General features: G+C 44.4%; 1 protein-coding gene across 2 annotated transcripts in view; it reads left to right on the top strand.

Annotated features, from left to right (window-relative positions):
• The window catches only part of LOC137091673 (cytolytic toxin-alpha-like), a 106950-nt gene that overhangs the window by 58982 nt on the left and 23554 nt on the right, over positions 1-24414 (top strand). For both annotated transcript variants that reach the window (XM_067456309.1, XM_067456310.1), the window contains exons 4-5: positions 17662-17754; positions 17920-19623. In XM_067456309.1, the coding sequence (XP_067312410.1) occupies positions 17662-17754; positions 17920-19623 (1797 nt within the window). The remainder of the gene's footprint in view (positions 1-17661; positions 17755-17919; positions 19624-24414) is intronic.

The following is a 24414-nucleotide window of genomic DNA, read 5'->3' as shown; positions in this document are numbered from 1 at the left end:
GCAATCTTTAGTGGCAGCGGTTATCGTCCTGCCATATTTGAAGCGAGGGGATGGCTTTTCAGCCTTAGGTAAATTAAGTATACATGATATTAGGTAATGATCTGAGATGTCATCGCTCTGCTGCAGAATTTTAACAGTATCAACATTTATTCCATGTGACATTATTAGATCTAAAGTATGATTAAGGCGATGAGTGGGTCCCGATACGTGTTGTCTAACTCCAAAAGAGTTTAGAATGTCTCTAAATGCCAATCCCAATGCGTCTTTTTCATTGTCTACGTGGATATTAAAATCCCCAACAATTAGTACTTTATCTACAGCTAATACTAACTCCGATACAAAACCAGCAAATTCTTTGATAAAGTCTGTATTGTGCCCTGGTGGCCTGTATACAGTAGCCAACACAAATGTCAGAAGGGATTTATCATTTACACTACACAGCGTTACATAAAGCACCAAAACTTCAAAGGAATTATATTTGAAACTAGACTTCTGAGTAATACTGAAAATATTATTATAAATTACAGCAACACTTCCCCCTTTACCTTTCAGACGTGGCTCATGTTTATAACAATAATCTCGGGGGGTGCACTCATTTAAAGTAATGTAGTCATCAGGTTTTAGCCAGGTTTCTGTCAATCACAGCACATCTAAGTTATGTCTATAATCATATCATTGACAACAAGCGTTTTTGGCGAAAGGGATCGAATATTCAGCAACCCAAGCTTTATCAATTGTTCATCCGTATTATATCTGTTGTTTATTTGTTGGACATCAATTACATTTTTACTGTTGAATGGTTTTGATGTTTTTTTGTATTTACTAATTCGGGGAACAGACACAGTCTCTATATGATAATATCTAGGTGAAAGAGTCTCTATGTGCTGGGATTTAGCTGACTTTGGTGACGTGAGACAGCTAGCAGACGGTTGGTTTAGCCAATTTGTCTGCTTCCTGACCTGGGCCCCAGTGAGTCAAGGTTTAGCTCTAAGACTATGTGCCAAATTACTAGAGAGAAGAGCAGCACCAGCCCAGGAGGGATGAATGCCGTCTATCTTCAACAGGTCAGGTCTGCCCCAAAAACTTTTCCAATTGTCTATGAACCCTATGTTATTTTGCAGACACCACTTAGAAAACCAGCCATTGAGTGATGATAATCTGCTAACTATTTCATCACTCCTTTTCGCAGGGAGAGGACCAGAGAAAAATATGGCTTTTGACATCGTACTTGCGAGTTTACACACCTCTTTAATGTTAATTTTGGTGATCTCCGACTGGCGAAGTCGAACATCATTAGTGCCAACATGAATAATAATCTTAGAGAATTAACGATTAGCTTTAGCCAGCACTTTTAAATTTGCTTTGATGTCAGGCGCTCTGGCTCCCAGTAAACATGTGACTATGGTGGCTGGTGTCTCTATTTTCACATTCCGTGTAATAGAATCGCCAATAACTAGGGCACTTTCAACAGGATCCTCAGTGGGTGCGTCACTGAGTGGGGAGAACCTGTTTGATGTTCTAATCGGAAGGGAAGAGTGTTTTTTTGATCCGCGACTATGCTTTCTTATTGTCACCCAGCCCTGCTGCGCGGGCTCAGCCGGAACCAAACAATGAGTGTCCACTAGGCTAGTCGCATCCAAAACAGTATCTAAAGCTGTTACATTCTCACTACTCTCAAATAAAGCTTGGATGCGTGTCTCTAAATCTGAAATCTTCTCCATCAGCCTGATTAATTCCTTACATTTATCACATGTGAAGCCCTGTTCCCCAACGGAGATAGATATGCTAAACATGTAGCATGCAGTGCAAGTGACAATGACAGGAGAAGAAGACATGGCTTACCGTATTTGTTGATGATTTCAAAACTTACCACTATTATACTTGCCACTATTGGGCAAACAGGTCTGATCCTTAATTACTACAATAAGCCTGAATAATTTGTAAGATAGATTTATGCCTATTTTTTCACATCTTTGTGGCACACCACAGCGTGTTAATATTTTTTTTAGTGTAACAATTTATGGTTTGCAAAAATAACTGTTGCCCCTTATGAAAGGAAAATATATTTACCAATATATTACTTCAAAATATATTATATTGTAAATACATGGAATAACATTTACATTTACATTTAATCATTTAGCAGACGCTTTTATCCAAAGCGACTTACAAAAAAGGGGAGAGTAATAGAAGCAACGAAACAGACAAGGCCAACAACCTGTAAGAGCTGTAAGAAATCTCAATTAGCACAATACACAATTTTTTTTTTATTTTTTTTTTTATTTTATTTTTTTAGACATCTACAACAAAAACTAACGTATACAAAATGCCGAACACTGGATTTTGATAGCTATGTAGCGTCTGTGGTCTCTTACAATGAGGATCAAAGATGAACTCAATGTTGATTGTAAAAGGGGGATAGCTTTTAGCCACATGTAAATTAAGAGCCGATGCCACAGAGTCTGGGGGAAGTGACATCTTCGACAGCTTTACGACCCAGTCAAAATAAAACAGGCAGTGATCGGGTCACATGACTCGAACCCTGCCCCCCCCCCCCCCCCCCCCCCCCTTACATTCTCCCAGACAGAAAGGCGCCAAGACTCCTGTCAATACACACGGACTCACAAACACACACACACACACATTCCTTATGAAGCTTTAATTAAGACTATTCTAGACTATATACGAAGTATCTGGGTGTGTATATGCATGCTCCTTGACTCATGCCTACTCAATCATGGTGTAGAAACAATGTAAGTTCATTTTAAATGCTTGTATTTCTGTGTAAGAATGTATCTCTGTTTTAATATCTCCCAGCCATAAGGTGTTTGATATCTAAATATTCCTATTTCTTTGACTTACTCAACGATGCACAAAATGGGATTATGAAATGTATCATTAATATGTTTAGCAAACTTGGGAGTGAAACCATACAAAATCAACACCCCTTTACGACACCTCAGAAACATGCAAAGCAGGTCGTAAACCAAGACAAAGAGAACTTTTCCCGCTCAGAATTCACCCTCTGGATTGGGTAAACTAACCCAGAAGGGGGCGTGGATTAATTGTCTTAAAAGACCAGTGGAGACAACTCTCTCCTCCTCTTCTCTTCTCTCTCTGGCTGAACCAACACGTCCCTCCAAGCAGGGAGGGCCTCCATATACAGAGCCATGTGTTGTGTGGGACCAGAAACCGAGGCCCACCACACTATTGGGCCAGCAGGTCCCCTCTCTTCTAGTCTTCTACCAGCCACCTTCTCTTCTTCTCTTCTACAATTCGATCTTCCACTCGCTTCCCTACTGCCTCATCAACTTACTAGCCCCAAGAGCATTCTTCAGAAGGAGGACACGGAGCATCTCTAGAAGCAACCAGCCGCTCCCCCGACCTCGGAAAGAACCGCCGGACACGCAGGACATTTGAATTCGGAACACACGCACACACGCGAGAAGCCAAAACTAGAGCAAGGATTCTTATTTTCCAAATTCAAACTGCTGTTAAGAGGGTGTGTTATTTTCCCGTTGGGACAAGTTAACTCCGTGAAGGTTGTATTTGATGAACTGAAGGAAAGCTGCTTCTTATCCCTAATTCTTTGTCCCATCTCTCTCCCTCTTTTATCTCTCTAATTTTAGTCTATTCATTATTCTCGTTTATGTATTCTTTCGTTACTATCTATATTTCTACTCTCTTGATGCATATTTAGTGTGTACTTTCTGTGTGAATCGTAGTGTTATTTTTAGTCTGTGTTTATTAAACCTCCAAAAGACATTTAATGAGTTGGGTCTGTTGTTCTCCCACATACACAAAGTCAATGAAACTGCTTATGCTACAATGTTAGTAAAGTAAACTGTATGACCATTTGAAATATTGAACTTGTCCTGATCAGTAAAGTTAATGTTTCTTATGCGCTCGTAAAGCAGTAATCCCTTATTGAGAATTGATTTGAAAAGTCTATAACTAATTTGCAGGACAAACTTAGTAGGATAATTTCAAGCAATTCCGTAAAGGGTTTCTTGTATTTAATTAAACATTTTTCCCTATCGGAAAATTTTAATACGTAATGAACGACTAGCAAATTATATTTATAAATTCATGAATATTGAATATTAAATCCCTTTTGAGTTAATTATTCCCTGAGACATTAAACTCATTAGTCATTGTCGTTACAGAGTATTTGGTGGAGAATGCGGGCAAGTTTCAAACGTTTGTGTATGTGTGAATGATATTCATATTCTATTCATTGTGTATTCTTGGGGTATTAATAACCTGCACGCGCGTTTTTGTTTTTCGTTTTTTGTTTTTGTTTTGTTGTTGTTTTGTGAATTGTGAGGTACCGCACAAAGCGAACCCAAGCATAAACAGATGCTGAGAAATGTTGAAGTAGCCGGGTTATATTAATGAAAGTATGAACGGTACGAAAATCCAATATTGAAACGAAAACCTCTGCAGCCGTAGGCGCAATAGGGTTTATCCGCGTGATTTCCGAAAACCTCTGCAGCCGTAGGCGCAATAGGGTTATCCGCGTGATTTATATTACATGTTCCATCAGAATAACGATATTTTGATGATGACTGTAGACATGTACGCACGTTATCCCGCTTGATCTGAACTACGGAAAGTTTCTATCATTGCGGAAGATTGGGACAGGGCGAGACTCTCCTGTACAATAAGAGGCCTAAGAATAATTATTATATCGTTAAGATAAACTCCTGGTTTAAGTCTGGCTTAGCTAACCAAAGACCTGAGACCTAAAACATTTGAATCAAAAATGCTGAAAACCGTCAGCCATATTGATAAATGTCTTGCAGAACGCCAGAGGGCGACTCAAAAATTGCAACGCCGCTTGCAGAACGCCAGAGGGCGACTCAAAAATTGCAACGCCGCTTGCAGAACGCCAGAGGGCGACTCAAAAATTGCAACGCCGCTTGCAGAACGCCAGAGGGCGACTCAAAAATTGCAACGCCACTTGCAGAACGCCAGAGGGCGACTCAAAAATTGCAACGCCGCTTGCAGAACGCCAGAGGGCGACTCTAAAACCAGACAAAGCCATCTGGTGAGCATTTCCGCCTAACTAACTCTAGTCTAGGGCGGGCGCAACAGCGCCATCGTGTGGATAAATTCGGATAGTTTCACTCTCCGCTATTTGATTCTGCCTTAACAAAATAAGTTTGAGCCTATAAATTGTTTATTGCTTACTGTTGTACACAGTTTCACTTATACAATTTTTCTAGCAACAACCAAGTCTCCTTTCTCGCTGATTAAACACCCTTATTCGAATTTGAAGTTTAAAAAGAAACATAAACCTAATTTCACTTTGTGTTAGAGGAAGTTAAGTCACAGACAGTCCAATTGGAAGGAAGGACGCCACCGCGTGGCTATACCCTGTTAAGTCAGCGCAACACTAAATCCCTACGCCCTTCCTGATTAATTCTTTTATTTGGATAACTCCCACTTAGAGAGTAATCGTTATAGGGTAGGATTTTTGATTGGCTTTCTTTTATTTGATTTTCCTTACAGGCTTATTTAAATTTCATTTAAACTTGCTTTGAATTTAATTTGAATTAAGTTGAGCTTCTAATTTTTTTTTTTTTTTTTTAATAATTTTATTTTAATTTTTAATTTTTAATTTTTAATTTTTAATTTTTAATTTTAATTTTTAATTTTAATTAAAAAAAATTTATTATTTTTTTTTTATTTATTTATTTTTTATTTTATAATTATTATTATTTTCCTTTGCAAAAGTTTTTCTTTTCCCCTCCCATTGGGAATAAAGCTCAGTCTGGCAATTACAAACGGTATCAAAAGTGCTTTTTGTTTTATCATTACTTGACAGAAACTTTTGCCTTTTTCTAAATTGCTCTTGATATTTAACCTTCCACTTCCTTCTCGCCTACAATCAAAAGGCCTTTGATCCGGTGAACAGGAGAGCTTCTAATTCATTTTAATTCCACCTGTTTACCCTCTTTGTGTATCCATTGTAGGGCTCACACGTCCGTGGTGCATTGAGGATCGTCTCAGGCTGGTCTCCAGAGGGGGGGGTGGCCCGACCGACGTAACCGGCACCGGCTGTGTGTGAGTCTCGGTTTCTTGTATCTCTGTCCGCGGCTGCGGCACGCAGTGGCGACATCAGCAATTCGACACTCCAAAGAAGTCAACCAGTCCAGCTCACGCACGCAAGGCAATCTCTGGGACTAATCCCCAAACCAGGGCCTAAGTGGGGCCACTCTCGAAAGAGAGGGTTCTGGGGACGTACCGATTTTGCTGCGCGGGCTGGCGGTTGATGGACTAGTGTGTCGGGTTGTGTTTAAAGTCATAAGCTGTTTGAGTGGGCGCAACGCGACACAGAGTGGCAGGGGACCGGGGACACGGCAGTGGGTGTTTGGAAACGTCTGAAAGGCCGACCACACCGCTGGGTTTTCCACTTGAGCGACCTCAATTCACCCCGGATGAGCTAAATGGGATAACCCATAGTACAAGCCGAATTTTAGTATATCTTGAGCATTTAGCCTGTTAATTTCCCTAACACTCCCGGCGCGCACGCTGACATTCCTTTCATTACAGACCAATTCATCTTGTGTTTGTTTCCACTGTGCTCTTTCCTATCCTCACTGTTGGACTATCACGATTGTGTTTCTTTCAGTTCACCAAGAGACCCCAAGGAGAATTAGATAGTCCCGGGACGACCGAGCAGCGGTTCACCAAGTGACCCCCCAGGGCTACCGTCCACCTAATTGTCTAAATTGTCTAATTATCTAACTGTCTACATCAGTTAGCCAAAATTCCCAGCTATCCGTACGATAGCTCGTCAGCTTAGAACACGCTTGCATTGGCCTCTCTCTGTGTGTGTGTGTGTGCTGTGTTTCTCTCGTCCGCAGTAATGTCCCGTGCATCCAGTCCGGCCGTCCCGTGGGATCGCCTAATGACATGGCTGGAAGCGCTAACGGCCACCAGTCAAGGAAGTCTGGGGCAGCTGAGCCAGGAACAACTGGACACCGAGCTAGACCAGCTGATGACACACGACCCCACGCAAAGCTACTCCAACAAGGAAGCGGCCAAGATCCTCGGAAGCCTCGCCCACGTCCTCATCGCACAGGCACGGCTAAGCGAAGGGAGCTACGCCAATCTGGAACAGGAGGCAGCAACGCTAAAGCTTCAAGCCGAGGAGGCCCGGAGAGACCAAGCCCTCACCCAGCTTCGTCTAGATCAGCTTCTGGACACAGAGAAAGATGACGAAACAGACAAAGAACAAAGAAAAGAAATAGAAAGACTTCAAGATACCCTGGAGGAGCTCCGTCGTGACGCCGACCGACGAGTACAGTCAGAGAAAGACGCCAGGAAAAACCTCAACGAAAAGCTTCGGCGTGGCGAATCCCTCCTGGAGAGAGCCACTGATGAACTTAAAGACAGAGACATTAACGCTAAAGTCTGTGCAAAACATTTGCAGTCGGCACAAGCCGAGATCGACGAGCTCATCCAGCAAAGACACGAGCTCAAAGATGAACTTGACATGGTGCACAGAGAACTGAGACAATCATATAAAGTGCAACGTGACCGGAAGGGGGAAACACACAACACAGAGTTTCCCCTGACCGATTACTCCGCACCTTTGCACCAAGAAGCAAGAACTACGAAGGGGGATGACAGCCCCCTGTTTAAAAGATCACCTGCCAGTCGCCACGAATCCCCGTCAGCAGCAGAGGAAAGGACGCCCTTCCAGGAAGTCAAGGTCAACAGCCACGAAGCTTCAAAGAACCTTGACAAGCTGGCCAGAAATATTCCTACCTTCAGCCCAGACCCGGCAGGAGGACACGACGTCCACGCATACTTAAAAGACATAGACTTTTACTTGCAAACTGTCGCTCACGCAAACAACTGGGACAGACTGTACCTGCTCAGGGCCACGTCTAATTGTGACATACGCAGCTTTCTGGATCGACAACCAGAGGCCATCAAAGCGGACTACTGGCATCTACGACAAGCTCTAATTCGTGAGTACTCCGATCCCGAGTCAGACCAGGGGCTCATCACTGCCATGGACCTCAAGCAAGCTCGACTTGAGACCTCACAGAACTTTTATAACAGACTGCGACGTGCCTACTTTGGGGCACGTAACGACCCAGGCATGGAGGAGGACATCAACTTCAAAACTCTTTTCCTCCGAAACCTACACCCTACCATCAGTCACCACCTGGGGGTGCTGGCGTGCCCGCGCAGCATGGACATGCAACAGTTAAGAGACTTGGCTCACAAAGCTTACATCAAACAGAAAACCATTTCTGAAAAGACTGTAAAACAGCCCACCATCTGCCCTGTCTCTGAGCACCACCCAGAGCTAACCCTAGAGGGCGCCCAACAGAACCACAGTTACCGACCCGTCAACAGAGAGTCCAAACCACTCCAAGCCAGCAGAGGGCAGCGTGGTCATAATGGCGACCGTCCACGGTACCAGAGCGATCGCTCTGAAGGATCCTGGGACCCGCCTCGCCCCTTTCACAACCAAAAGGGGGTGGGCACCTGGGAAGCTGGCCGACAACCCAGACGGAGCCAAAACGAACCTCTGGGACCACCCAGCCCAGAAAGCCAGCGAAGAGGCCACTCTCGACGGGACAATGGCAGGCCCAGACCTGAACCCACGTCTGGCAAAGAAAGTGCAGCTGCTTCTGAGGTTACAGAGCTCATAAAAACCCTGAAAGAGTTCCTCCGACAGAAACCTCACCAGGAAGACAAGAAGGACGGACCAGGTACAGCAGGACTAGACATGATACCTGAGATCAACCTTCCCGACCCTCCTGCAACTGAATCATCCACCCTGAACACTGTTCCCCAACCACAGACTAGTGTACTAACTGTTGCACCCCCACACGTCAGCAGCACACCCACACTACAGCTGACAGCAACAGCCTCTGATCAAGACAGCATCATGGGGCAGCCCAGCGTACCAGAAAGCGCTGTTTTGATTATTTGCACGCATAATGAGACACTCGACACATATCCAGACGGCTTATCAAGCAACACACAGGTCCCCACACCAAGACTCCTGGGAAACCTAATCGAGAAGGGGATGGCTCGAAAACTCTATCTGACTATCACTATGGAAAGGGAATTTAAGCTCGAAGCCCTAGTTGACACTGGCTCCGACCTCACGCTTATGTCCGCCCAACTGTTTGAAAGACTCAGATTTGAAGCACAGAGGCGAAATCGCACCCTTAACCTTCACACTTGTAAGCTAAATGTGCAGTCGTATAGCCAAAACGACATCCAGCTCAAGCACGTAGCTTCCATCCACCTGACAATTGGACCTATGAGCCTGATACACCCCGTCTATGTCTCCCCTATGAACACATCCGTTTCTCATCGGAAAAGACCTGCTGGACCGCTTCGAACCCGTACTGGACTTCAAACAGCTGAAAGTCTGGGCTCAAGTGCGTGACCCTCTGCCCCTTCAGACACACACATCGTCTGAGCAAGACGGCCAAGTCACAGAGGTCACGGGAACTCCCACGGAGCCAGACTGCCAGGTCACAAAGGTCACGGGACCCCCTGCAGCACACTGTGACAACACAGCCTCAGCCCCAAAGCCAAGTTCAAGTTCGCTACTCTGCACATTTCAGCTATCCAAAGACTCTGATGCCTTCTGCCCCCAGGTCATGAATGACCTACAGCTGAATGACATTATCACAACGAACAGTATCCCTGCACTGTGGCAGACAACTCAACCAAAAGTCTCTCACTGTGCGATGCAATCAGTAAAAACACACCACACGGCGACATGTGGGAACCCCCAAACCCCACATCCAGCCCCATTGTTGCAGTGCTAACTCACAGCAAGTGATCGACACCGGCTACAATGCCTGCCTTGCAGTTGCTATCGCTAACTCCGCAAATTTCCAACAACGATATTGCGGATATGCAAGCCTCTGACACTGCAATAAAGACAATTCTTGACCACCTCTCAGACCCCTCCAACCACCCTATCACTGACTCTGAGCTCATTGATGACTCTAGCCACAAGCATCTACATAACTCCAGACACATGATGCGTATTATGGACAACATTCTCTGGTTTGCACCCGATGGCAACACAGCGCCACGGCTTGTGGTGCCACGGTCGCAAAGGGGGGTGATGCTAATGTACGCCTACAACACACCATGTGCTGGACACCACGGCACCAGAGCCACGTATGACACACTGAAACAGGTGGCATATGGGCCTGGGATGCATCAAGATGCGGCAGAGTATGTTAGAGAATGGCTAGTTCGCTGCCAGTTCCAACCAGCAAACCCGAGCCACAGAGCCCCACTACAACACAGAGAGATCACGTTCCCATGGTCAAACCTACAAATCGACCGGGTAGAACCCCTGCCCAGGTCCACAAAAGGCAAAAAGTACTTTCTCACAGTGGTGTGCCAGTTTACCAAGTGGGTGGAGTGTCTACCAGCACCCAACAACACCGCCCAGACCACGGCATACCCCCTGATGAATCACATCTTTTTCCTGTCAAGATTGCCACTGAGAATCAACTCAGACAGAGGCATCCACTTCACTACCGAGGCCATGCAACAGATCTGGAAATGCCTAAGAAACGCGGCCGTGATCATGCTCCTGTGCCTCCAGATTATCAGAGGCCAGCCACCACCAGACATCATCACACCGGGTCCAGCCTCGGGCATCGTACTGAGAGAGCAACCTGGACTCCTGATCACCAACTGCCGAACCCACACTCAGAAGGTGTATGTCCGACTTGACCCCCGCAACGTCTACAACGCACACTACCCCCGTGCAGTAGCCCAGTACAGCTGGGCCGGTGCTCGCTGGACAGAGGACTCTCTCCGCCACGCCGACGCTGATGTCACGCACATGCTAAAACAACTAGAGAAGATGACCGTCACCCAGGCAGAATTAGGTGGACACAACCGCGCCCCAAATGGTTCCTGGGAGCGCTGCTCGGAGCCGCTGCCGCCGTCGGAACTCTGTTTAACATTGGTATGTCCAGTGTCAACGCAGTAAACATCGCCACAGTAAGACGACATGTGGCTGAAATCCAAACTGAACTTCCACAGCTCAAAGAGCAACTCACCACACAGAGTGCCGCTCTACAGACTATCGGCAAGACGTTGAGAGGAACTGTGGTAATTCTAAACACCCACAGTGTCCTGTTGAACCAGACCGTGAACTCCATGAAACAGTTATTCACCGTCTTCCAAAATGACTTTGCCCAAACGCAGCTAGTTACCGCCTTAATGATGGACATGTTACGGGAAATAAGCTCGTCCATCGACAGCTTAGCCATGGGTAGAATCCCACCGTACCTGATACCCTTAAGCCTGGTGCAAAACGTGTTGGCATCTGCGATCAACGCACCCACTGACCCGCTGCAGATACACCTGGCCTACTCATTGGGTAGCGCCATTCCCCTTTACGTGGATCCCGAGCAGAAAGAAATGGGTTTCCTCCTTAATTTACCCATCATCGAGTCGAGCCGAATCTACCGACTCAAAGACATTATTAATGTGGGCTTTTGGAAAGGTAACACTCACCTCAAGGTGCGCACTCCTCAGGTAGTCGCGTACCATGACAGCGACACACAGCTGTACCTAGCCCCAAATCTACACATGTGCACCCTGACCAAAGACATTCATTATCTCTGCCCAAGCAAACCTTTCCTCCGAGACAACACGGAGGGAATCTGCGGTTTGCAACCTATGCTCAGCAATACCCGCTGCCCCACTGACGCAACGCCTCGTACCCAAGTCACCGAGACGCAAGCAGAGATCGTAGGTGACAGGTGGCTCGTCAACACTCCCGTGCGCACCGCCACACTGATCTACGACCAACACGACACTGCGACTCGTATCAACCTGCTGGACCAGAGCATGTGGGTCCAGGTACCGCGAGGAGCCATCCTCCACCTGGACGACTTGGCCTTGTACCACCTCCCAAGCGAAGAATACCAGTCGGAACTGGAAATCCCCGCCTTCTTCAAGGACCACAACTTCACCCTCGCTCCCGAGTTAGAATTGTGGATTGAGAAAGGGGGGCCCCAGGTCATTGACATTGCTCCCCTTGATACAGCCCTCCAAGCATTGTCCCGGATGCCCATCCTGAATAACTCTCCTGTGGTCCAAACCTGGACCGCAGCTGACACTGCGCTATGTGTCTCTATGATCTTCGGCAATACCCTAACCCTGGGCATTGCTTTCCTCCTGTACAGAAAATTCAACCAGATGAGAACCTCCACAGCCAAGCTCACAACGGCCGTGTCCGGGGGTCTCCGATGGAAACCCCGGAGGGAAATTACAACGCCCGGAGCAGAGACGGACCTCATTGAGCTGGCTCTCCAGCCGTAACAAACACCTGCTCCCGACTGCCCGACTCACCTACCATCCGTCCATCGTGATGGGAGGTTGCCCGATAATGACCTCAGGAACCGAAGGCTGAAAAACAATTAGAAACCACTAGCCACTTGACCATCATGATCCACCTGTCATCCGACCAAAACGATAACTGTCATCCGACGATGTCATACGGACTTCGTCAGATGAAAAGGGGGAACTGTAGCATCTGTGGTCTCTTACAATGAGGATCAAAGATGAACTCAATGTTGATTGTAAAAGGGGGATAGCTTTTAGCCACATGTAAATTAAGAGCCGATGCCACAGAGTCTGGGGGAAGTGACATCTTCGACAGCTTTACGACCCAGTCAAAATAAAACAGGCAGTGATCGGGTCACATGACTCGAACCCTGTTCCCCCCCCCCCCCCCCTTACATTCTCCCAGACAGAAAGGCGCCAAGACTCCTGTCAATACACACGGACTCACAAACACACACACACATTCCTTATGAAGCTTTAATTAAGACTATTCTAGACTATATACGAAGTATCTGGGTGTGTATATGCATGCTCCTTGACTCATGCCTACTCAATCATGGTGTAGAAACAATGTAAGTTCATTTTAAATGCTTGTATTTCTGTGTAAGAATGTATCTCTGCTTTAATATCTCCCAGCCATAAGGTGTTTGATATCTAAATATTCCTATTTCTTTGACTTACTCAACGATGCACAAAATGGGATTATGAAATGTATCATTAATATGTTTAGCAAACTTGGGAGTAAAACCATACAAAATCAACACGCCTTTACGACACCTCAGAAACATGCAAAGCAGGTCGTAAACAAGGACAAAGAGAACTTTTCCCGCTCAGAATTCACCCTCTGGATTGGGTAAACTAACCCAGAAGGGGGCGTGGATTAATTGTCTTAAAAGACCAGTGGAGACAACTCTCTCCTCCTCTTCTCTTCTCTCTCTGGCTGAACCAACACGTCCCTCCAAGCAGGGAGGGCCTCCATATACAGAGCCATGTGTTGTGTGGGACCAGAAACCGAGGCCCACCACACTATTGGGCCAGCAGGTCCCCTCTCTTCTAGTCTTCTACCAGCCACCTTCTCTTCTTCTCTTCTACAATCCGATCTTCCACTCGCTTCCCTACTGCCTCATCAACTTACTAGCCCCAAGGGCATTCTTCAGAAGGAGGACACGGAGCATCTCTAGAAGCAACCAGCCGCTCCCCCGACCTCGGAAAGAACCGCCGGACACGCAGGACATTTGAACTCGGAACACACGCACACACGCGAGAAGCCAAAACTAGAGCAAGTATTCTTATTTTCCAAATTCAAACTGCTGTTAAGAGGGTGTGTTATTTTCCCGTTGGGACAAGTTAACTCCGTGAAGGTTGTATTTGATGAACTGAAGGAAAGCTGCTTCTTATCCCTAATTCTTTGTCCCATCTCTCTCCCTCTTTTATCTCTCTAATTTTAGTCTATTCATTATTCTCGTTTATGTATTCTTTCGTTACTATCTATATTTCTACTCTCTTGATGCATATTTAGTGTGTACTTTCTGTGTGAATCGTAGTGTTATTTTTAGTCTGTGTTTATTAAACCTCCAAAAGACATTTAATGAGTTGGGTCTGTTGTTCTCCCACATACACAAAGTCAATGAAACTTACGATCTAACGTTACCTAACTGCTTATGCTACTATGTTAGTAAAGTAAACTGTATGACCATTTGAAATATTGAACTTGTCCTGATCAGTAAAGTTAATGATTCTTATGCGCTCGTAAAGCAGTAATCCCTTATTGAGAATTGATTTGAAAAGTCTATAACTAATTTGCAGGACAAACTTAGTAGGATAATTTCAAGCAATTCCGTAAAGGGTTACTTGTATTTAATTAAACATTTTTCCCTATCGGAAAATTTTAATACGTAATGAACGACTAGCAAATTATATTCATAAATTCATGAATATTGAATATTAAATCCCTTTTGAGTTAATTATTCCCCGAGACATTAAACTCATTAGTCATTGTCGTTACAGCTATGATAACAACCCATTAGGACTAAGGCTGTTACCCCAGCTGTTTGCAGATTCAGTGGCCCAATGGGTTGGTTTTGTATGGCATTCTAGCTAAACGCGCAGCAATAGCCATCTACAACAAAAACTCACGTACGCAAAATACAGAACACTGGATTCTGATAGTTATGATAACTAAGTAACACACCCGCCTGAAGGCACAAATCCGGATGAGAGACGCAGATATGATCCAGGAGTGTGCGCTTTTTGGTCGTTGCTGCGGTGATCAGTAAGTGCTATTCTGTATTGGTCAAGTGCATTTGGAAAAGATGTGTCTTAAGATGTTTTTTAAAAATGGCTACAGACTCGGCAGCACGAATTGAGATCGGCAGGTCATTCCACCAGGTGGGAACGGTCCAGGAAAATGTCCGTGAGAGCGATTTCATGCCTCTTTGGGATGGAACCACAAGGCGTCGCTCACTCGCAGAACGCAAGCTTCTGGAGGGTGTGTAAGTCTGAACAAGTGAGTTTAGGTATATTGGTGCAGAGCCAGTGGTTGTTTTGTAGGCGATAACTAGTGCCTTGAATTTGATGCGAGCAGCCACTGGCAACCAGTGCAGTTTGATGAAGAGAGGCGTAACATGCGCTCTCTTCGGCTCATTAAAGACCACTCTCGCCGCTGCATTCTGGATCAGCTGCAAGGGTTTGATAGTGCATGCTGGAAGCCCAGCCAGAAGAGCATTACAATAGTCCAGTCTGGAGAGAACAAGAGCTTGATCCAGGAGTTGTGCAGCCTGTTCTGATAGGAAGGGTCTGATCTTTCTAATGTTGTATAAAGCAAATCTGCAGGACCAGGCTGTTGCAGTAATGTGGTCAGTGAAGTTTAACTGGTCATCAATCACAACTCCAAGGTTCCTGGCTGTCCTTGATGGAGTTATGGTCGATGAACCAAGCTGAATGGAGAAATGTTGATGAAGTGCTGGGTTGGTTGAGAAAACAAGTAATTCTGTCTTTGCAAGATTGAGTTTAAGGTGATGCTCTTTCATCCAGTCAGAAATGTCTGTCAGACAGGCAGCGATACGAACACTGACTGTAGGATCATCTGGTTGAAATGAGAAGTAGAGTTGAGTGTCATCAGAATAGCAGTGATAGGAGAATCCGTGTTTCTGAATGACAGAACCTAATGATGACATCTAGATGGAGAAGAGAAGTGGTCCAAGGACTGAGCCCTGGGGAACCCCAGTAGCTAGATGATGTGACTTAGACACTACACCTCTCCATGACACCCTGTAGGACCTACCAGAGAGGTAAGACCTGAACCACTGGAGAGCAGATCCTGAGATCCCCGTCCTCTTAAGTGTTGACAGGAGGATCTGGTGGTTAACTGTGTCAAAAGCAGCAGACAGATCCAGCAGAATGAGCACTGAGGATTTGGAAGCTGCTTTTGCCAGTCTCAGTGCCTCAGTTACCGAGAGCAAGGCAGTCTCAGTCGAATGGCCGCTTTTGAAGCCGGATTGGTTGTTCTCTAGGAGGTTGTCCCGTTCAAGAAACATAGAGAGTTGATTGAACACAACTCGCTCAAGGGTCTTTGCAATGAAAGGCAGAAGGGATACCGGTCGGTAGTTTTCTAAAAGTGCTGGATTCAGAGAGGGTTTCTTAAGCAGTGGGGTTACCCGAGCCTGCTTAAATGCTGTGGGAAAGGTTCCCGTGTGAAGAGAAGTGTTGACAATGTGAGTGAGTGCAGGAGTGATTGAAGAAGAAATAGCCTGAAGGAGGTGAGTGGGTATAGGATCAAGTGCCTTGCCGGGGTCCTTGCTTGGGCGGAGTTGCACTGGGAAGAGTTGAAGTCTTTACACTCGTTGGTCTTGCACAGGGAGGGCTTCACACTGCCGCTTCCGCTGCCGCGGACTATCACGGTATTTATACTCACCTGAGTATCGTTATTGAAAGCAGCTGGAAACGCCCCCAACAAACTCACTCCCAACATGGCAATGACCAAACAAATGCTAACTCAACAAATGCTAACTCCCATACACACCGTGAGAATACACCAAAACTAATAATACACACCACTGCACTACACAGACACACTTATCCAACAACAAATGAACAAACAATCAAATGAGAAAAGTTACAAACACTTACAGAGTAGTTGTCTATCAGTCAATTAATTGCTCCTCTCTAGCCAAATGTTACAAACACACGAGGCTTTTAATACCTCGTGAATAATATATTGATGGTATTATACATATTATATATTCCTGTAATATATTGCAAAATATAGAAATGATTGCCGCTTTCATAAATTGCAATATATTGGTGAATATAAATATAAAATCCCATATATGTGAATATATTGCCTAATATATTAAATGATATTTTCCAATATACTGCAATATATTTTTGTTTCGTTATGGGGCATCTGTGTAGATTTCATGAGCAAAGTGTATGCACGTTGTACACGCTATACATTATGGTCAAGCATGCGCCCTTAAAATAGCATAATGAACAACGCGCAATGCGCCACTGACTTTAGACAAGGTTTTTTCTGGTCAGTGGCGCAACTGTTTAATGGAACAGCAAAATAGCACCAGGGATTGTTTGTGCCGGAACACGCCTCCTTTTTTGCGCTGAACCGCCCAGGGAGCGCAAGTTCATTCACTAGTTTAGCGACGTGCTTCTGTGGAGGGAAAAGCGCGCTTTGCGCGGGTGCAAAATAGGAATGACACATGCGTCGGTGTACAAAGTCAATTGCGCTGGGTGCAAGATAGGGCCCATAGTGTTTAGAATTAGACTTGGATGACTGCAGCCACCGAAGGCACGTGCGTTTTTCAATAAAGAGTAACACCTGCCCAAAAGATATACCCAAGTTCTCCTGGTCTTCATTTCGGAGTTTCCAACAACAAGCTATATGTGTTTGGGGTGTTGAATGACTCCATCTACTCCATCTGTGTTTTAACCATTTTTCTGAATCCCATCTGGTTATAGTCTTTGACCAAAACATGTTTTTCTCAGCTTTATTCACTAAAAATGTTGATTTTTTTATTTTATTTTATTTTATTATTTGTAACAAACTTTATTTATTTTTTTAGAATGGGGTCTGTTCTTTCTTTTGATATAGTGCATGTTCAAATATTCATACTACAAAATATTCTGGTGGCCAAGAAACTTTTGCGTAAATGATCAAAATGCTGGTGGTGGCTGGCAGCTTTAAAAAGAAATGGTGGCGAAAGAGTGAAACATTATCATGTAATTTTGTTCAAATATATCATAAATAAATAATGACCTTTTATTTGTAATTTCTTGCAGCCTTGGCATCAAAGCCCATTGAAGTGGCAGCTCTAGGAAGACCTCTGTTTCCTGGTATGCTGTATGACTGCCGCACGGATACCTTCATTCCAGGTGCTGTACTAACCTAAAATAAATAAATAAATACAAGTTTATTTTACCCTCTTCACCAAATGTTGCATCACTAGTACTTGTGTAGCAACACGATAAAACCTGCATGTTTCTTCAACAGTGCATTGCATTCTCATACGGGACTGTTAAAGCAATTTCTCATTTCAGGTGTTACTCTGTGGGATAAGAAGTCACTGAGAGAAGATTTGGACACCCGTCCACAGCACAAGACAGATTTTGACTTCAGTAGCTCCGACTCTTTCTCTAGTAAGGCCAATCTCCTGGATGTAAGTGCTTCCCTGAAGGCCAGCTTCTTAGGAGGGCTGGTGGAGGTTGGAGGATCTGCCAAGTTTCTGCGTGACACCAAATTATCAAACCAGCAGTCCAGAGTGACAATGTATTACAGTGAAACCACCAGATTTGAACAGCTCACTATGAGCCATCTGGGCCAGATCACCTACCCTCAGGTGTTTGACCAGAAAACTGCAACTCATGTGGTCACGGCTGTACTTTATGGAGGTCAGGCCTTCATGGTGTTTGATCGGAGATTTTCAGAAGAGGAAAATAAGCAGGAGATTGAGGGAAAACTGAATATTATTGTCAGGATGATTCCTCTAATTTCTATTGAGGGACAAGCATCTGTAGAAATGAAAGATAGTGATAAGAAAATGGCTCAGAGCATTGCTTGCACATTTCATGGTGACTTCCAGCTTGAGCAGAACCCCACCACTTTCATGGAAGCCGTAGATGTGTTCAAGAAGCTCCCCAATATCCTGAAGGAGAATCCACAGAATGCTGTTCCAATCAAAGTCTGGCTCTATCCTCTTTCTCTACTGAATGAAAAAGCTGCTCGGTTGGAGAGAGAAATCACCGCACATCTGGTTTCTAACATTGAAGATATAATGGAGGAGCTGGGAGAAGTAGAGAGGACATACAACGACCTGTCCAGAAACACATTGGTGAATGTTTTCAGTGACATCAAAGAGAGGCTGCTTTCATTTAAGAACTCATTTAGCATTTACAAGACAATGCTCCTGAAAGAAGTGGCCAGGGTCTTGTCTGCAATAAGAGGAGGAGAGTTGCAGGAGAATTCGCTGGAAGACATTCAGAAGATCCACTTCAGCTCCCCTTTTAAAGCTGACAGTCTTAACCAGTGGTTAAATGATGCAAAGGCTGAACTTGCCCTATTAACTTCTCACACCAAGATGTTGGAGGGAATAAAAACTGAAGACTCAGACCATCTCAACACCTTCCTCTTTAATCTTAATATTGATGTTGTGGTCTGCTTGACCTTCACATCTCTGAAGTATGATGACCAGTACATTTCAACCCTGAAGGAGTTTATAAAAACTAACAAGTTTAAAGAGCTAGATGGGGAAAAAACCATGGTTTCTGTGGCATCTGTCATAAAGTGGTTCAACGATCATGCTGTCATCTCAAAGATGAGAGACACCTTAACTCTTTTCAAACTTTTTTCAGAGGCTAATAAAGATGAAAAGAGACACCTATTCCTTATGTCTGCCATCCCCGATCCATCTAATCCAGGCTCCTCCATCCGTCTGTATGAAAAAGGGAGGCTGACAGACACACATTTCCATCCCATGTCAAAGCCTCCCCCTCCAGAAGTCAAGGAGGTCCTGAAGCGCAGTGTGTCCCTGAAACTGCAGAAGTCCCCAAATGGAGAAACTGTGCAGTACAGAGTGGAGTACCGGCAGGTGAACGAGGAACAGTGGCATGTCATAAACACACCTAATGAAGTCTTTTCTCTGACTGGATTGAAGTTTGGAAGGCAGTACTTGATCCGCAGCAGAGCAGTGAGTAGAGTGGGAGTGAGTGAAGCCAGTGACACTATCGGCCCCATAACGTCTACACGTAAGTGTCATATGCACATTTCTTTGTATTACTCTTTATCTATATATAAAATAACATTTAACCCCTTAACTATGCACCAGATCGCAGAGGGTAGGGGAGGGGGGTTTGACGGAAGTGGGCATGTTTGTACTTTTATTTACTTTTGTTTTATACAAATATTCAATCAACTATCACAACTATCTTTTGAAAGCTAAAACACTCAAGATTTATGTTCTTAACTTGTTTTTGCAATAAATACACCAGAGAGGAAAGGGTTAAATGAAATGCTGAAGCACTAGCTATTTAAACATTAGCATAATAAACGCAGTACTCATCTTTCATCTCATATCGTGCAGTTCAGATCGGACGAATCCAATAAAGAACAGCATAGATGCCAGTGTATGGTCCCACTCTTCAAAATGCATCCCACTTTTTAATCCAAAAAAACAACAAAATAGGGGGAAAAAACACAAAAAAATCCTCCTTTGTTTGCATGTGCGTTTTGAGTTAGAGTAATCAACCATATCCATTTTCAATGAAATATCGATTCTAATCATTATTCTGGCAATATCCCCTGTACTTTGGACTCTTCCTCTCAAGTTAAACCCTCCCAGGTCTTTCTTCTTTAATCACAGGCTTTTTGATGACACATTATTTACAGGAAGCGCATTACTGGCTCGCAAGCTGTCAATCAAAGCGCCCATGGTTTTCAATGGATAATGCCTATCAATGCCTAGCCAATGACAACAAAAGTTTGATTGATGGACGTTGTAACCAATCAAAAGGTATCATCTTGTGCAGTGTTTGTAAGCATTATTTGGGAATACTAATTGTGCCTAGTTTCCATGACACCGCCGTGCCTGCTCGCCAGTTTACCCACACACCGCAGTGGACCGCACAGAATCTATGACAGAAACTATGTTTTTATCAGCTAAATTAGTTTTTTACACTTTGTAAATTCTGTAAATAGTTGATTTAGTTTTTCAGGAACTGTAAATGCATTATAATTAGCAGTTTATTGCAAATTTTTTGAAGGAAAAACTACTCTTCACAATCACAAATGTTCTGAAATAAAGGGCCTTTTTGAAAGGACACTTAAGCTTTTCTTGACATAAAAGCTTACAGAAGCTACATTTCTGAGAGTATCATCCTAAAATTTCACATGATCAGACATTCAGTTTTATATTTAGGTTATTTTCAGGGCCTCAACATTAAAATCTCATAATTTTTTCCCTAAGGGAATTAAACTTTTTTTTTTTTTTTTTATGAATGTAGACCATCTGGTTTAAGAGCTGCAGACATTTTTATTTGGGTACGTTGTTATCAGAAAATTCTCAAAAAGAGGTTAAGAGGTTAAAACATGTTCAATGTCCTGGTACAATACTTTAATCATGTCAATAAAACTTTTATCTTTAATGGTAAACATGCTCAACCCTGTCAAACTATTTTCCCTGATCTAAGGTGATCTATCCAGTATCTACATTCAAAAGACTAGAAACATCCAATATATTCTTAATCAAATAAACATCATTTATAGATCTGTTAGGTATACAGTATGACTGATCAATATGGATAATGTTCCCATTTACTTCTCTAACTCTATTCGCCAAAGTCTTTGAAAGAAACCTAAAATCAGCACATAATAATGAAATGGCATTTTTTTTATCTCTCTTGGATCACCTTTTTTCGGTAGGAGGTGATTACAGCCCTTTTGTAACTCATCGGCAGGTGACCTTCAGTTAGGCTATTATTAAACACTTCCAGTAGATCGTCTCCCAAAATATCCCAATATTTCCTACAAGAATAGGTGTTTTACCATTTTTTATCCTTTTAGAGCTTCGTAAAGTTCTCCTTTTGAAAAGGCCTCTATAATTTAAGCCCCGTTTCCACCAAAATTACAGAACAATTTGTACCAGGAACTTTTTTTACAGGAACTTTTCTCCCCTCAGACCTGCAACTGTCTGCGTTTCCACCGCGATCTAAAGTTCAGTGAAGATTAGGCAGATTAGTCCGGTGATGTAGGACTGCGCGCGACTGCTCCTCCAAGCCAGTGACGGACAGTAATCATTTTGCACGACACTAGCCATGTTTACACGCACACTTTTTTGTCATTCCGAATGAAAGATTTAGTGGACTGTTTACATGAGACGTTATCTACGTGTACATGTAATGACTTTCAAACGCAATCATTTTATGACATGCAGTTTGTCTGCCGCATCAAAAATGTCAACGCTGTTTTCTCCAGCAGCTGGAATGCGTTAACTGTAGCCATAGCAACTCTTAACGCCCACCAGGACTAATACAGTATTATATAAGTGATTTATTTGTTGTAAAGTGTAATGATCATCTCAGAAAAAAATGTATTCTTCTGTCAGGCGCAGTTAAAGTAAAAACTGCCTGGGGCAATATACGCTGTGTCATTATTCCAACATTACCTTCATAACTTACGAAATACAAAAGTTTACCCCTCAGAAAAATGAGCTTTCCTCTCTTGTCAACATGAGTGCGGTGCGCGCTGTCACGTCATGTAAGGACGCACACTTAAAAGTAATCGGTCAGCTCGTTTACATGGTGAAAAAAAAGACTGGAAAAAAATGAATAACGAGTATGGAAGAGATTCAAGCTGTGCTGCTTTTGCTGGTTATGTATAGGTTTGCTAAAGAGGTAATTAACAACAGAAAAGAGCACTAGCATATTCAGAAAGCTTGTAAAGCTAGATTTAAAATGACAATGTATATTATTATCAGCTATTACGGACATTGAACGTGAGATGGCTGAGAGGAACGCCCGCCATCAGACAGAGAGCAAGACTGATATTTACTGAACGTAGACCGAACCTCGCAAAATACTTTTAAAAATGCCGGTTGAAATAAAATGCTAAACCAATCAGCATGTTCAGCGCCCAAGTCCCGCCCTCAAAAGTTCCTGAACTTTGAAAAAGTACTACCTCGCGAGCAGGGCCATTTGGAGGGGGAAATATTTACCCGGAACTTCCTTTAGACCCTGGTTCCTGCAGTCAAAACACACAGAGTACCACCCCAAAGTTCCTGGTTCCTGGGTAAAGTTCCTGCGGTGGAGACGCGGCTTTAGTGTTTGCACCTTTTGAAACTTTAGGCAGATCTTCAAGGAAGACTATTCAAATCATCAACTTCCTTATATTCACTTTTATACAAATCAGTATAAAACATCTTAGCCCTTTTTCTAATCTCACTCAAATCTGTGAGTTCTTGTCCACTATCTGAAAAGAGTATGAATATACATACTTTGGCCACTCTTTTTCTCTAAAAAAAATTAAAAATACAAATGCTAGAAGAATCCATTTATACTACACGTTGAAAGCGTGAAAGAATCAATGCTCCCTGGACTTGAATAAATTCACACTGCGTCAGAACAACATTTTTGGCAAATTTGGGGATGCTCCCTAAGCAACAGCGTATCTGAAGTCTGAATGAAACTATTCCAATCCCAATTGGTGTTGCGTCACGATGTAGATGTGACGGCATACCCGGAAGCTTTACAGGTAGGCCGGCTCATAGTAGCGGCAGGTATCGCTCTTCAGCATAGCGCTCTGAGTTTCTGTCTGCCTACTTATTGTTGTTTGTCAAAAAATAAGATATATATATATATATATATATATATATATATATATATATATATATATATATATATATTGTGGGAATGGCAACTGGGAATGAGTTTAGACGTTGTGTGCACCGTGTCCCCATTTTATTTCGGGAGCGGACACACATTCATTGTGTGTGGAGTGCCTGGGTGTTCAGCTTGCTAGGACGGCTCTCGAGGGAGCCGCCTGTGTTCACTGTGATCAGCTGACACTCGGGGTGCTTCACTCGAGGTGCTTCACTCGAGGCTGGCTGTATTTGATGATGCCGGTCAACCACGTGAGCCCCGTGGTTCTGGACCCACGGTCGCTGAGGCGGCCCGGTGTCGCAGATCATGGGGCGCACAGCTGGACTTATCAGCTGAGATAGGGACTGCCGATGCACTTTCCCAATTGTCCTCTGACAGTGCAGAGGCTCTCCTTCCCTGTGTGGAAGCCTGCACTGCGGCTTCTTCCCCCGGGTCGGAGAACCCGATGCTCACGCTCTCCGGTTCTGAGGAACTGGATGAGTTTGGCATCGAGACGGGTCGTGGAGCTCATGTGTCGCCACTACATCCACCCACCAAGCCCTGCCGTGACACATCAGATTTGGTGGGCAGGGCATATATAGCGATTGAGTTCCCCGCAAACATTATCCATCTTGCAGGCCTGCCAGGCCAACCTCTTGAAAGAGCTTGATCAGGACGAGGGTCCCTCTCCAGGGGATATACTGGAGCTCCGGAAAGCTGCTGACTTGTCTCTCCGCATCACCAGGGAGACGGCCCGTGCCATCGGCCGCTCCATGGCGTCAATGGTGACTATGGAGAGACATTTGTGGGTTAGTCTGTCGGGGATGAAGGAGAAGGATAAGACCTTTCTCCAAGACTCCCTGATTTCACCTTCTGGTCTGTTCGGCGACGCCATTAACGTGGTCGTCGACGGATTCCAGGAGGCGAAAAAACAGTCAGCAGCTTTTCGCCAGTTTCTCCCTCGCCGCTCAAAGCCTGGGAAGGCTGCCCCCAGCGGGAGGCCTCATCCGTCAACCAGCTCCTCGCACCGGCAGGTGCAAAAAGAGAGTGTCGCCTCTAGAGCCCCTCCTCCGGGAGCCTGGCAACTGAGGCGGCGCTCTCACCCGCAGTCTGCGGCGCAGAAGGGCGATCTGAGGAACGTCCTTCTGGCTAAGAAGGCTGCTGGGAAGAAGTCCTAGCTGCGGC

Source organism: Pseudorasbora parva, chromosome 10 (genome assembly GCF_024679245.1).
Source record: "Pseudorasbora parva isolate DD20220531a chromosome 10, ASM2467924v1, whole genome shotgun sequence".
Taxonomy (NCBI): Eukaryota; Metazoa; Chordata; class Actinopteri; order Cypriniformes; family Gobionidae; genus Pseudorasbora; species Pseudorasbora parva.
The sequence above is the reverse complement of the archived record's forward strand: the minus strand, read 5'-3'. Positions and strand labels throughout refer to the sequence as shown.